The sequence below is a fragment of the Canis lupus genome, chromosome 28 (genome assembly GCF_003254725.2).
Source record: "Canis lupus dingo isolate Sandy chromosome 28, ASM325472v2, whole genome shotgun sequence".
NCBI classification, from domain to species: Eukaryota; Metazoa; Chordata; class Mammalia; order Carnivora; family Canidae; genus Canis; species Canis lupus.
In genome coordinates this window covers 26939958-26954330 of record NC_064270.1, presented here as the reverse complement: position 1 = coordinate 26954330, position 14373 = coordinate 26939958, and the positions used below count along the sequence as shown (strand labels likewise).

General features: G+C 47.8%; 1 protein-coding gene across 3 annotated transcripts in view; it reads left to right on the top strand.

Moving 5' to 3' along the window:
* Positions 1-14373, top strand: part of GFRA1 (GDNF family receptor alpha 1) — a 203016-nt gene that overhangs the window by 138915 nt on the left and 49728 nt on the right. For all 3 annotated transcript variants that reach the window (XM_049103309.1, XM_035708181.2, XM_049103310.1), the window contains one exon: positions 1712-2048. In XM_049103309.1, the coding sequence (XP_048959266.1) occupies positions 1712-2048 (337 nt within the window). The remainder of the gene's footprint in view (positions 1-1711; positions 2049-14373) is intronic.

Sequence of the window (14373 nt, the reverse complement as noted above, 5' to 3'; positions counted from 1 at the left end):
ATTTACCCTCTTAATGGATTTTTAAGTGTACAATACAGTACTGCTAACTCTAGGCATGATATTGTACAGCAGATTTCTAGGACTTACTCATCTTGCATAACTAAAGCTTGATGCACCTTGAACAGCAACTCCCCACGTCCCCCTCCTCCAGCCATTAGCATTCTACTGTCTGTTTCTCTGACCTTGAATTTTTTAGAAACCTCATGTAATTGGAATCATATAGTGGTTGTCCTCCTGTGACTGGTTTATTTCACTTAGTATAATGTCCTCAAGGTTTATCCCTATTGTCACACCTAGGGCAGGATTTCCTTCTTTGTTTAAGATTGAATAATATTCCATGTGCCCTTTGGATGTACACTAAATGACTACCCTGACTTTTGGACCCACCCAGCCCACTTGGACGTTCTCCTCTATTATTGGTTCTCTAGCATCTTGTAATTTCCCAACTGCCTTCATGGCCCCCACCAACTGGGGCACAAAGAGAATGCAAGGGGGTTCCAGAACCCAAGCACGGGCTGAGGGCTGAGCAGGAACTTAGTGGCAGGGTAGGGGGAGGACAAATGCTACAATTGAGTGGTGTTATCTGCTGCCTCTTTGCTGTGTCTAGAGAGTCACTGCTACACTTAATGATAGTTTTCCAAGGATCACCTTATAACCTGGCCCTAGAAGCTTTTTCCATCACTTCCCTCCTTGTGAAAACACCTGTATTGTGAGGTCAAGCCACATTTACCTTTTCTTTTCATCTTTTAACTTTGTGCATTGGGCCTGGCCCTGCCAATCCACTTGGCTGCTGCAGTGGGCCCTGCCTCCCCTATGCTCTCAGTGCACACACAGTGAGCCACACAGTGAGCAGCTTGGCAGTGGACAGCCCTGTTTTCTCTGAGCATGAGCACAGAGAGCTTGGGTAGAAGGCAACATATGTTTTGTGAGATTCCTGAGGCCTATGGTTTGTAAGCCCATTGAAATTCTATCCAGAATCCTAGCTGAATCTTTCTAGTTTGCAGCCTCAATACGCATAGATTCCACATTTTGTATGTGGCAAGTTAAGTGGTAATTGAGGTTTGCAAATTTTCATGTAATTTATTCTGGTTTTCTTCCAATGGCCTGTGAGCTAGAACTTAAATACAGCTTCGTTGTAGTTGCTTCTTCCTGTTTAGAGAGCTGGCATAATATTTTGTCTTCTGGGCTCAAATAACCATGTAATTACTCTGTAATCATATAGTAATTAGCATGTACTATATGCATTTATTACATAATTATATTCCTGGAGGATTGCATGGCAATTATACTTACATTCAGCATATCATTTTATATACTATATAATGAACAAGTATATAATTTGTTGCTTTTTTTCTTTTATCCTAATTTCAGTGTACCAACCAGGAGCTGGAAACTTACTCTCCTGTTGCCTTGTTTATATATAATCGGGCAGGTGCCTGAGCTCCTTCTGCTCCTTTGGCTTCACTCGGTACCGCCTAATTATTCATCTAAAGGAGCGCTAGGGGCTTGTGGGCTGCCCCGGGCTCCTAGCCTTTGCACTCCTTATACTTTCTTCCTTGTCGTGAGCTCATTACCTATTAGCTTCAAAACCCAGAGTTGATCAGAGCTCCCAGCATCGCCCGGGAAACTGCTGGACCTCAGTTAGAACAGAAGGATATGAGCGGCCGAGCCCCCCACACCGTGCTCACGCCTGCCTTTCTCTCCTTTGCAGTGGAGCACATTCCCAAAGGGAACAACTGCCTGGACGCCGCCAAGGCCTGTAACCTCGATGACACCTGCAAGAAGTACAGGTCCGCCTACATCACCCCGTGCACCACCAGCATGTCCAACGAGGTCTGCAACCGGCGCAAGTGCCACAAGGCCCTGCGGCAGTTTTTCGACAAGGTTCCGGCCAAGCACAGCTATGGGATGCTCTTCTGCTCCTGCCGGGACATCGCATGCACTGAGAGGAGGCGGCAGACCATTGTGCCCGTGTGCTCCTACGAGGAGAGGGAGAAGCCCAACTGCCTGAATTTGCAGGACTCCTGCAAGACGAATTACATCTGCAGGTAAGCGGGCACCGGCAGCTGGGTGATTAATGAGCTGGCAAGGAGAACCTTTGCGGCTGCTTCAGTGGCCGAGCTCCTGTTTTCTGAGTTTCTATGGGGGTGGGTGGGAGTGAGGAGGCTGAGGGGAGGGCGGGAGGTGGAGTGGATGGGCCAGAAACTGACCTCTGCATTTGGCACAGGGTTCTTCCCAAGCTGCTGAGGCTTTTGTGCTGGGGAAGGTTCCCGTCTTTAACCTGGGGAATACTTTGAGAGGTGCTTGGTAAGCAAGCACAGAAGGTCACCTGAGGCCAGGTGAGCTTGAAGACTGGTGCCCACTCAGCAAGCTCTGAATTGCTGCTGGGAATCTCAGGGGGTTAATTCAGTCAGGCGGGGCGTGGTGGTGGTGCTGCAGATGGGAGGTTCTTGACTGTCAAGATCTAAATTCTGGGAGAGACCAGTGAGAGAGACTGAGCTGTGTCCAGCCCTGAAGTGAACTTCCAGAATGCCTGGATCTGTTCGGGGCCATTCAGTCATCCATGTGGCTAAGGAAAAGTGGGCAACCTCCTGTTCAGCCATGCTTCTGGATCTCAGGCCCCAGCAGAAACCCTGCTAAGCCTGGCCCTTTTGTTGAAAACAGTGGAGTCCGTTGCCCTTTTGGCAATGGAATTTTTTTGGAATTTTTTTTTGGAATTTATTTTAATTTTGAAGGAATCCATGAACACATTCTCTGTATTAAAAAAAAAAAAAAAAGGCAGAGAACTAGATAGCTGTCCCCTTCACTCTGCTTCCACTTGCCCCCAACTGTCACTATCAGTAATTTGATGTGTATCCTTCTAAAACATGGGGTTGAATTCAGTTGCTGATGGGAGCAAGCAGATTCTGATAAGCAGACACCCAAGTCTTCGCAGCCTCGGGCAGTGAGAGTGCTGCGTTCAGACTCGCAGGTTGGATCACTGGCTAGAGGTTCAGATGGGGCATTATTTTGACAACATGTGTACTTTGTCCCCAGGATAGAGTCAGGAGCCTTCAAATGCTGTGTCTGAAAAAGTCCTATGTGCTCAACAAATGTTCACAGGTGGACCAGTAGATGAGGGTGTGACTGTATACTTGTTTGCTTATAGGCTTCCCATGTCTAAAGAGCAGAGAGCAAGGGAGGGAAGTGTCATCCATTGGAGATTCTGGAGACCTGAGTTTCTGGTTAGTTGAAGTTTTACTTGGATAGAATAGCATCCCATTCTTTCCTTAAACTAGTCCTAATAGTGACCAAAGAAAATGAAAAGTCTTCATTATCTGTAGAACCCTCTCATGCTGAAGATTTTTCTGGAAGTAATATGCCACCACTTTTTTTTTAAGTTTTTGGCAGGTGACTTGCTATATGAGAAAGAATGTAGGTAACCATTTGTGCCCTGGGAGGAGTCAGGTGTTCCTGTGATGCCTCTCCTCCAAGGATTCTCTCTTTCCTAGACCTCTATTCCGTTGAGACCATCTTAGCTATGGGCTAGAAGCAGGGCCAGCTTGCTAGAAGGGAGGCAGTTCCTCCACCCTGCCATAACCTGGGGAAACCAATCAGCCAGGGAATAAAAGAACCCCCTGCTGGAGAGAATGTGGCTGAGGAGCAGGACACAGGGAAGAAGCATAGGAGTGGGTTGGGAGGGAGCAGAGATTCTGAACAGCCCTCCTGTGAAGACCCCTGGATCTGAAACTCAACTTCCTGGTGCCCCCTCATCTTTGAGCAGAAGATATCCCTCTTCTAGGAGCAGGACTGAGTTTTTAGGATCTTTGTTGGCTTAAAGCCAGACAGATACAGCTCCTCCTTATCTTTTCGGTAGATGTTATCCTGTTCACTGATGGGTCCAAGCCAGGCAGTCTCAAGACAGTAAGCTGTATGGGGAGGGAATGGAGCAGTGACGGGGATGGGGGAGGTGGGAGAGGTGACGGAGCCTTTTCCTTCTCTCCTCATGATGCACCTCTTGCACATGAGCTCCAGAGGAGGGTCTGCAACAGCTCCTATCCAGGCTGAAAGCCTGCTGTGAGCAGTTCATCTGCATTACTTGGCCTACTCTTCTCAAAATAGAGAACTCTTGGTGCACCTGGGTGGCTCAGTTGGTTCATTATCCAACTCTTGACTTCAGCTCAGGTCATGATCCCAGGGTTGTGGGATCAAGCCCCATGTTGGGCTCTGTGCTCACCCCAGAGTCCATTGGGGATTCTCTCTCTCCCTCTGTCCCTCCCCATGCTAAATAAATAAATAAATAAATAAATAAATAAATAAATAAATAAATAAATAAATAAATAAAATCTATAGAGAATCCTTGGAGGATTGGTGTGAATTAGCTCTATGTCAGATTGCTTTTTTGCTGAGCTGTAGCGAGAAATAGCTGGGAATTTGGGAACTTGGTGCATTCTGGAAGAGATAGCAGAAGGAATGTGCAAATGACAGGGTGACTTGGGTGCTCTTTGGGGCTCAGACTGACCTGCTAGGAAGGATCTGGGAGTTATTTATGTTGAGACAGTCTCAGCAGCAGAGAATGGCCTCAGCGGATGGGGCAGAAATGTACTCGGGGAGCAGCAGGACAGTCCTGCCTGATGATGACTATACCCGGTCACACCAAGGTGGGGAGGTAGTGACCACAGCTGCCATGCAGCAGAGTGGAGGCACACGTGACTGCAAGGCCATCCGGAAATCCAGATCCGAGACCACCCTGGGGCCCTACCGAGTGAAATTTGTCTCAGCAAGATTGATGGGTTTTATACCCTGCCTTGAGTCTTCCCTGGAAAAGGGAATCGGCACCTTCCCCACTGGTACCCATCAGTAAGTGATTTAGCCTGTGATTTCTTTCCAGGGCCTGGACTTATTACTCATGATCACCTCCTCCCTGTCAGATGTGGTAAATGTAATTTAAGCTGCTGGGTAGGCTAGAGGTGTTTTCTTTCATCAGACTTTATTAATATCGTCTTTAATTTTATGCCTTTTATTCCATCCCTCCTCCATCCCTCCCGGGGAGGCCCTTGTGGCGCCGACTGCCCAGAGCAGCAGCTGGTACTTGCCAGAGCTGGGGCTTCTGCAGGTTTTGATGTTCCAGGCGCTCCCGACGCTTACCCACCTAGAGACCAGAGGCATCCCAGATAGGATGACTTAAGGCCTAATTTGAGTGTCCCGAAAGGGAAGGGACTGCAGGAGGAAACGGTGCTTCCTAAAAACAGTTTTCTTCGAAAGCTCACACTTTCAAATGCTCCGCTTGCATCTGCGCATCAACAACCATCAAAGAGCTGCCCCATCTCATTAAAACTCCCCTGTACTTGATAGTTTCCCACTGGCAGCACACAGGTTCCTCCTGCCAGGGGCCAGAGCTGCTTCTGCACAAAGTCTGTCTTGTGTCTTCAAACAGAGGAGATGCAACTTTAGCCTTCCTTTTTGACTTTCTTTTCTTTTTTCCTTTCCCTTTTAAAGAAGCCAACTGGTTCCTTTCCTCTTGGGGTGGTTGGGGCCTCCAAGCTTGTCTACAGAAAAGCAAACGCAGAGGTATTATGAGGAGGATGTGATGAAATTTAAAAGACACACATTCTTCCCCTGAAGCATGGTATCTCCCTTGCCAATTGTCCCTCTGGTTGCTTTCCTTAGTGCCTGGAAGGATGTCGGGGCTGGGTTTGGCCATAAAGGAGGCATATTCATTTATTCCTGTAAGTTGTTAGAGATGCATAATTTAAATCTCCGCCTTACCTCCTTTCCCCCAAACTCTGGTAGTTCAAAATAAACTCAGCACTTGAGCCCTGGCTCAGGGTGCTCAAATATGTTCATATCTCCTTTATGTTTCTAATTTACAAGGATACCTCAACTCTATTACCAAGAGATCTAGCATCTTCTTCTGGAGCATGCCCCCTTCTGTTCTCTTCTAAGAATGACAGAGCTCTACTCCAAAACCCTTTCTGCTTCCAATGCCAGGCAAAGGGGAACATGAGGCTACTGACCAGCTCCCCGACCTGTAGCTTTAGGTACTGAGTCATGGTATCGCCGTTGAGAACAACCCAGAGGATACTTGGTTTGGTGGCTGTGTCCTTGGCCATTCTGCACAAGCCACAGAGGTGCTGCATCCTTGGGTGCCGGAGTAACTTCGTTCATACTCAGTATGTAGGTGCTGTTTCCCAAAGCAGGACATGCTGCCCTGGGGGTGGGGCCCTGAGAGGTTCCAGCCAGAGCCAACCCACCAACTAAGACTTTTCCTTTATTGGCAGTACATTCGGAAGTGAATGTTGCAATGTTGCATTTCCTTCCTGCCTTCTTTCTTTCTTTTAAAGAATTTTTATTGTGGTAAGGAGCACTTGTCATGACATCTACCCTCTGAACAAACCTTTGACGGAATGATCCAGTATTGTCGTCTGTAGGCACAGTGTTGTACCGCAGATCTCTAGAACTCATTTAACTTCTATAACTGAAATTTATATACACTGATTAGCAGCTCCCTGCTTCCCCTCCCCCATTTCTCAGCAACCATAATTCTGTTCTTTGCTTCCATGATTTCAATGATTTTAGATACCTCGTGTAAGTGAGATCATGCAGTATTTGTCCTTCTGTGACTAGCTTACTTCCCAGCATAAATTCCTGGGTTCATCCATGTTGTCTTATATTGTGGAAGTTCTTTTCTTTTTAAGGTGAAACAGTGCTTGATCAGGGATAGCTCATTCCTTCTAGAAAGATTCTGATAATGCTGAACCTTAAAAGAGAAAGGTATCAGGGCCTCTGTTCCCTCTGTCCCTGAGACTTTCTTGGGGCCCTGCTGGAAATACACTTGCTCGTCCTGCTGCCTTGGCTCTGTGTCCCCATGGTTTCCAGGGATGATGATTTTGTTTAGGTCACCCTAAACGGATGGCCCTCCCTTTCCCCCAGGGACTGGAGATGCTACAGTTGTGTCCTGGAGACCTGGTTTTTGTTTTGTTTAGTTTTATTTGCTTTTAGCAGAATGAGGAAGGTCTCTCTGATACTGCTCCAGAAGAACAGCATAAGTAATTTTCAAAATACTGCCCTTGCCAGCACCACTCTCCACCCTAGGGCTGACTCTGTTATACTTTGACGAAATGTGTTGTTGTTAATTTATTAACTGGGCAGTTGGGAAACACATCACAACACCAGGCGGCAGATTTCTGCTCCAGTAACTTACATGGTTTGACAGTGTTAGCACACCTCTAAAAGGTGAGGAGCATCTCCTTTGCCTGGAATCAGATCCCCTTTGCACAGTACACTGTGGCTCTTAGGAGTTCAAGGACATCCTCCACGGCTTGGGCTGCACTCCTGAGTTGAAAACTGGGTTCTATATTACTATCTGGGCTTGTCTTGACATGCAGCAAACACAGGAGAAAGTGGCTCAGAGGATAATTAATGCCTAAAACTAGATGGGTAGATTAATTTGGCACTTAATTTTATTTTACGCTGATTCATTCACAAATGGAAATCAGCAATTAGACAATGCAAACTTTTGAACCATGGAAAGAAAGGTTCGGGAATATGAGAAAATACAAGTAAAACATTTTCCAGTTCACTTGAGCAGTTTTTATTTCAAATGATTACATGGGTGTCTTTAGCAATGTATCTAGAGTGCCGAAGAGCTAGGTTGTTCACGTGTCCCACCTGCAAGAACGGCCTGTACCCTGGAAGCCCCCTGGACTGGAGGGGGGAGCTCCTGGGTGCACGCAACAGATTCATCAGGGTCCTGAGGGAAGAGCAGGGCCGTCCTCCGACATCTGCTGCTGCCTTTGACTCCAGCAGACGGGAGGAGCATGCTTCTTGCTGGGTCTTCTGGGCTCCCACCCCCAGCCTGTGCACTGAGGACATGGGCAGCACCAGCGAGGCGGTGTCAGAGCTCACCGTTGTCCTGCCTCGCGGGGTAACCCAAGCCGTGAATCAGGCAGGAGCCCGCTACAACTTGCTCTGTCTTGTCACCTCGTATCTCTTTCCTTATCTGTCCTTTGGCAGAGGCGGGTGTGGAGCTATTTGTCTGCTGCTGCTGCTGGAGCCTGTCGCTAAAAAATGCCTGTCTAGATTTACACCACATTCTGTCTCTCTCCAGCCCGCCCTTTCCCTGCACCTGCCCAAAGCTCCGAGTCTCTGCCTCACCTTCTTCGCCCTTTCCTTCACCTGCCCACCTCCTCGCCAGTGTCACTTTTGCCATTCTTGGTCCTGGGTCAGAAAGAATCAGAGGCTCCTCTCTTTATATTTGCACATTCTGTCAGTTACTAGATCCACATGGACAGATGGAGTCTTGGCACCGGAACTGTGATTTACCGTCTTCGAGTATGAAGGTGGGTGGAAGATGGATGGAATTGACTCTGCCCAGGAAGTCTAAAGAGAGAGCCCCATATTTCCTTGGGGGGTGAGGCGTCAGAGTGGAGGTCTCAGGAACCAAGGGCCTTGGTGGGTGAAAAGCAGGGAGAGTCAAGCAGAAGGAAGGCACTGGATTTGGGGAGGATGCAGTGGTGAGGGTGGAAGGTCAGGACCTGGAGACTCTGCTGGAGGGAGAAAGATCAGTGTGATATAAAGACAAGAGGTTGGGAGTCTCTAGTGCCATGAAGTATTGACTTTATCCCTTAAGGCTTTATGAAGGAAGAAAGACACGACCAGCTGGGCCTTAGAGGATCCCACCTGGCAGTGTGGAGGGATCAGCTTGGGAAGAGTCCAGGAGACAGTTGGGAGGTTCTTACGATGGACCAGGATGAGAGGTGACCAGGAGAAGAGGATGATGGTTGGGAGACTTGAGGCACCATGGAAGGAAGGACTTGAGGGTTTACCGGGTGCCTGGCATAGACAGAGGCTAATTTGGGTTTCTCCAGCCTGGTGAGCAGGCCAATGATGGTGTTAGTAGCCAGAATGGAGAACAGGAGAAAGAGGGAAGGACCTGTCTCTTGGGCTGGAGGTGGGGGAAGAGGACCATGAATTGTTTGGGTCATGATGTATTTGAGGGTTATGTTCTTTGGGACTCTTTTGCTCCATGAGAGGCACATAGTTTAAGAACCTAGGGCAGAAGAGGGGTTTTGTGTTAACTCATAGGACTGGGGAGGCAGGGTAATTGAACATGACCAAGACGGAGGGCACAGTGTCACTGGAGCTACACTGTCACCTCACTGCTCCCTCTGCTTGCTTCTGTCTCCTATTTCTCAGTGAATGCTGCCACCACAGCTGCATGCACATATCCTGTCACCTCATAATCAAAGATAGAAAAACTCTTCTCCACTATAACCCATTAGAAAAATCCTGGGTAAGAAACTTGATTGGCCTTGGTTGTGGCATGTGCCCATCCCTAGATGAACCACTGAGGCCAAAGGGAATGTGTACTTTGGCCCAGTCAAAGCCAGGGTTGTCAGTCTACTACCAGAGTCAGGGAATGAGGGCCAGGCTCAGAAAAACAAGATGGGGTTAGCAGTGCATGAGGATGTCCGTGTTCTGCATGGTGATGGAAGGCTTGGACAGAGAGGCACTCAGAGGTAAAGGCACAGTCCTTTCAGTGGCCCCAGTACCCTACACAAACCGTCTTTCTGCCCTTACCTATCTGGCCTCTTCTCCAGCCATCCTGCCTTGGCTGCTTCAGCCACACTGGTCCCCCCCTTGCTGTTCCTTGAATGCACCAGGCATGTACTCACCACCCTGACTCTGGCTTTTTTTTGGCTCTAGCTCTTCCTTCCACTAGACCCACTCTTTCCCCAGATGCTCCTAGACAAACTCCCACATTTCCAAGTCTCCTTAAATCTTATTTGAATAAGGCTCATACTGGCCCCCTGTTTAATGTCGTATGTCCCTGCACATTCCCAATCCCCTTAGCTTCCTCTCATTCTTTTTCAAAGTACTGATCATCTTCTGTCACACTGTGTAATTTACATACTTGGTTTGATTATTGTGTGCCTCATTTCTTCAGTGAAATATAAGTTCCACAGTTAAGATATATCCATGATACATCCTAAACTGTCCCTGGGCCAACTGTGCCCAGGACAATATCCTGTGCTTACTAAATATTTGCTGGATGAGTAAATGAATGAAGACATTTAAAATATGAATGGATCTTGGAGAATGAGCTACGGGTAGATTTTAGAATCATCAACTTAGAGGTTGTTGAAGATACAGGATTTATTACCCGGGGAAAGTGGGTGAGAAGAGAAATAGGCTAAAGACTGAATCTTGAGAACACCAGATTTATGGTAAACATGTCTAAAGAGGCCTTATAGAGGTAGGAAGTTAGAGAGTAGGAAAACCAAAGACCTCCACAAAGCTAAGGGAGAATAGAATTTTAGGGAGGAAGGTATGGTGAGCATAGGTATTAGTCACTCAGAGGGAAAAGGAGTAGGACTCAGAGGGACATGGTTTTAGCATATAGGAAATCTGTCCAGCCACAAAATCATCCACCAATCCGTTGATCCATGTATGTATCTACTCACCTGTTTATTCATCACCTGCCTTTCCATCCATCCATCTGTCCATCTGTCTGTCCATCTATCCCATCTATCTACCCATCCATCTACTCCATCTGTCCATCCATCCATCCATTCACTCACCTACTTATCCATCCATCCATCCATCCATTTATGCATCTACACATCCATCCATCTACCATCTACCTGTAGATGTCTCTGCATGTGTCTACCCATCTGTGTGTCCATCCATCCATCCATCTACCCACCCACTCATCTGTGCATCTATCCATCCATCCATCCATCCATCCATCCGGCTGGCCTGCAGTTATTGTGCCAGGAATAAAGACCCAGCTTCTTATCTATAGTGCAGAGAGGAAGGCAGGCACACATATAGTCATTACAGCCTAGTATGGTAGTCTGTGGTCAGGAAGGTACACAGTGCTATGGGAGAACAGAGATGAGAACAGCTAGCTCAGCATGATGGGTCAGCCTGGCTTCCTGGAGAAGCTGCCATCTGAGCTAGGCTGGAAGGATGAGCAGAGAGAGAGAGAGAAGCTTTGTAGTCATGGGACAGAGGTAGGGGGCCTGTGGGTGTGAGGAAGCCCTGGGATGTAAACAACAACCTGTTCAATAGGCTTTGATGCTAAGCATTATTGGGCACACCACACAAGCATGGTCTCTAATTACCCCCTGCTGCCCTGCAAGGGGATAGCCAAAGGAGCGATGAGCCCAGGGACTGCCCAGCTCCTACATGGAGGGGGTGGGGGTCAACCATGTCTTTATAACTCTGAAACCTGGTTTCTGTCATTTTTTTCCCCAAATGATTGTCTTTCATGACAAGAATACAATGTTCTCACACTGTTCAGCCTTACTGTCTTTAGTTCCAGACAGGCAGAATGATAATCCCGGCCAGCCTCTGAATCCAGACGTACTTTATGGCTCAGTAACTAAGACAGCACCAGTTTTTTTTTTTTTTTTTTGAATAGCACCAGTTTTAAAGACCGTTTTCACAGACAGGACATAATGTCCATCAGGGCCTCTTAGCATCATTTAAAAAAAAATCTACTCAGGTAATACATACTCATTAAGTTCTTACTTTATCTAATTTCCTTTAGAGCACTCATTGCTTATTACAGAGTGGTTTCTCTGTGACAGCTTACTGATTACAAGAGTCATTTCTACAAATAAGAAAAAATCCTCTTGCACCACACCAGTTTATTCTGTTTATTATTATTATTAACTCAGTCATTCACTTGGGGCACGTTTACTGAGCACAGTCTATTTGACCATAACGATTCTAGACATTTAAGTCACGTACCCATCACCCAGCAGCTCCCGCTTACCTGGTTGGACTCCATAACTCCCTGCTGAACTGTCAGGGGAGTTCAGAGTCCTCAACCTTCACCTACCCCACGGCAGCAGAATTCAGGGACCTGGCTGTGTATCTCATGGGAGATGAATTCTTTCCTGTCACAGAGTGACAACGAGCTCTAAATAATCCAGTTATGTCACCAAGTTGGGGTCATCCAGGTGCTTGTCTTCCTACCTTCTCCTTGCCCTGTGGCCATGACATTAATCATAGGAAAACCTCCATTTTGTGAATTGCATCTTGACTGCAGCACGGGTAAAAGGTGTGATAGATGAGAGAGTCATCCCCGGAAGTGCTGAATTGAGGACCATGGGGGGCCCTAGGATGGCGGACCACCTTGTCTGAGACTGTTGGCAGCTGAGAGAAACCCCAGCTGATCCCCTCTGCTCCTCTGTGCAGCATATTCCTCTTCAGAGGGGACCCTTCCACTCTGCCCACCAGCTCTGTCACATGCTAAGACCCCTGAAGTTCACGGGGAAGCAAACTGGTTTCCGCCTCAAGCCTACCTAAACCCAACCATGTAGATCTTATGATTTCTTTTTAACTCCAAAGGAAGGCGTTGTTTCCAATCATACAGCTCCTTTTACATATGAGTTTTATGCATTGGGCAAAGAATGGGAAAGGGGGGACCTCAGTATACCTGGGGGAATGCCCTCTCATCCAGACCAATAGCTTTTGGGGACCAGTGGCATCCCATGCTGACCAGCATGCTGTCCCCATAAGCTGAGGCTGTTACCTCTCTGTCCTTGCCCTCCACAGGAGACAAGATTTTTTTTAGTCAGTCACAGTTTGCAGTTGACAGAAGTACCTATAGCCCATGACCCACAGCAGTCTCGTTTTTGTGTGAGGAAATCTGCTCCCTCAATTACGGGGTGGCTGTTGTAGGATTCATGCTGTGGTCTCACAGCCAGGTTTGGAGTCCTCCACGCAGAAGACCCCAGACCCCCCGCTTGGGCACTATCCTAAGTTAGATATCCCACATTTACATTTCTGTGCAGTATTTCCAATTCAGTGAATGGGCAATTGCTCTGTAATTTCTAAAAGCAATTAATTATGCAGAAGATTTTGCATCCAAGAAAAACAAGAGTTTAAAAGAACCATCAGTGTGGAAAACACACCAGGCTGGCGTTGGGACTTTTTTCCTCCTTCTCTAGTGGTTGTCAGTGTTGGTGGTGGTCAGAGTGAGGTGGACTGGGGAGGGCATCCTGGTTTTGTTGGTTCTTGGAAGTGGGTGAGTGGAGGCCTCAGTCTGGCGTCTGTAAAGGACGGGGGTGATTCCATCGTCACAGGGCAGCTCTAAGGACTAAAGGAGATATCTACGCAAATGCATCAGCTCGGTGCCTGCCACCTAACTCTGCAAACACTCAGTAACTATGTCCCATGCTCTTTCCGGAAGTTGTAATCATAGAGGACAAAAAAAGCTAAAGTCCCAAATGTAGCATACCCCTCCCCCAATAGCAGGCAGAGACCTTTAAAGTAGGCTTGGTGGGTGGAGGGGGTAGATTCGTACTGCTTTACACTTCTGTGCACCCACAGCATTAAGCAGCGTGTGGAAATGTCAACGCCGTGATGTGAGATGATGTTGCTAAGCTTTACACATCACCATCTTTCCAGTGTTACCCCGCTAGGGGAAAGTGAGGGGCAGAGGCGGGGGTAGGCAAAGTCCAGAGGTGTTTGGAGCATGTGTCATCTCAAGAACATTCCTGTCCAGAATAGACAATTATTGACATACAAAGATAACACAGTGAGACACGAACGGAGGTGGCCACGAGATTGTTGGGCCCGAAGCGCTGGATTCACTATTGTTGAAACTGAATAGGCAGTGGGGGGACCGCTGGCAGCCTCTAGGGGGCACGTGCGGCTTCAGTGACCCCGAGTTCCCGTGAATAAAGGGTTCTTAGAGGTGCATGGGTCTGAGTCAGTGATGTGAGGGATCCAGCAAAGGGCAGGGATTGACTCAGTATCATTGAGACTGATCCCTCCTGGCCTCTGGGTGGTTCTGTGCTGTGAATCATCCTGCCAGCCCATTAGGAAGCCAGCCACAACCGGGGGCAGCGTGGCTCGTGGTGCAGGACTCAGGAACCCAGAATCTGCAGAGCCAGAGACATCATGACAGGCCTGTGTGGATGATGGTGACAATGATGAGGATGATGACGAGGAGAGCAGCATTTGTGTGACATTTACTGTGCACCAGGCACCATGCCGAGTGCTGTCACCGCAACCCCTGAAGCGGGGCTGTCACTATCCCCTGCCCTGTTTCCGGGATGAGGAGGTCGCCCGGGGGAGCTGCTGGAACGAGAGCCCAGAGGGCCCGGTCGGCAACAGAGCCCAGGTTCTGTGCACCTGCTTCTGGTGCTAAGTGTGCACCTCTTGCAAACCACCCCCATAAATTTCCTAAGATGCTCAGCGTGTGTGGAGTTGGACACCTGAGGTGACTCTGTTTCCGTGATTTATCCCTTTGAAAACAAAAATTTTAAACAAGAGACCTTTGGATCTCGTCAAGAGAGGGCTTAAGTGCCTCTCACCAAACATATTTCACTTCTCGTGAAAATGGTGGTTTTCAGACTTTTTGGTTTCAAGACT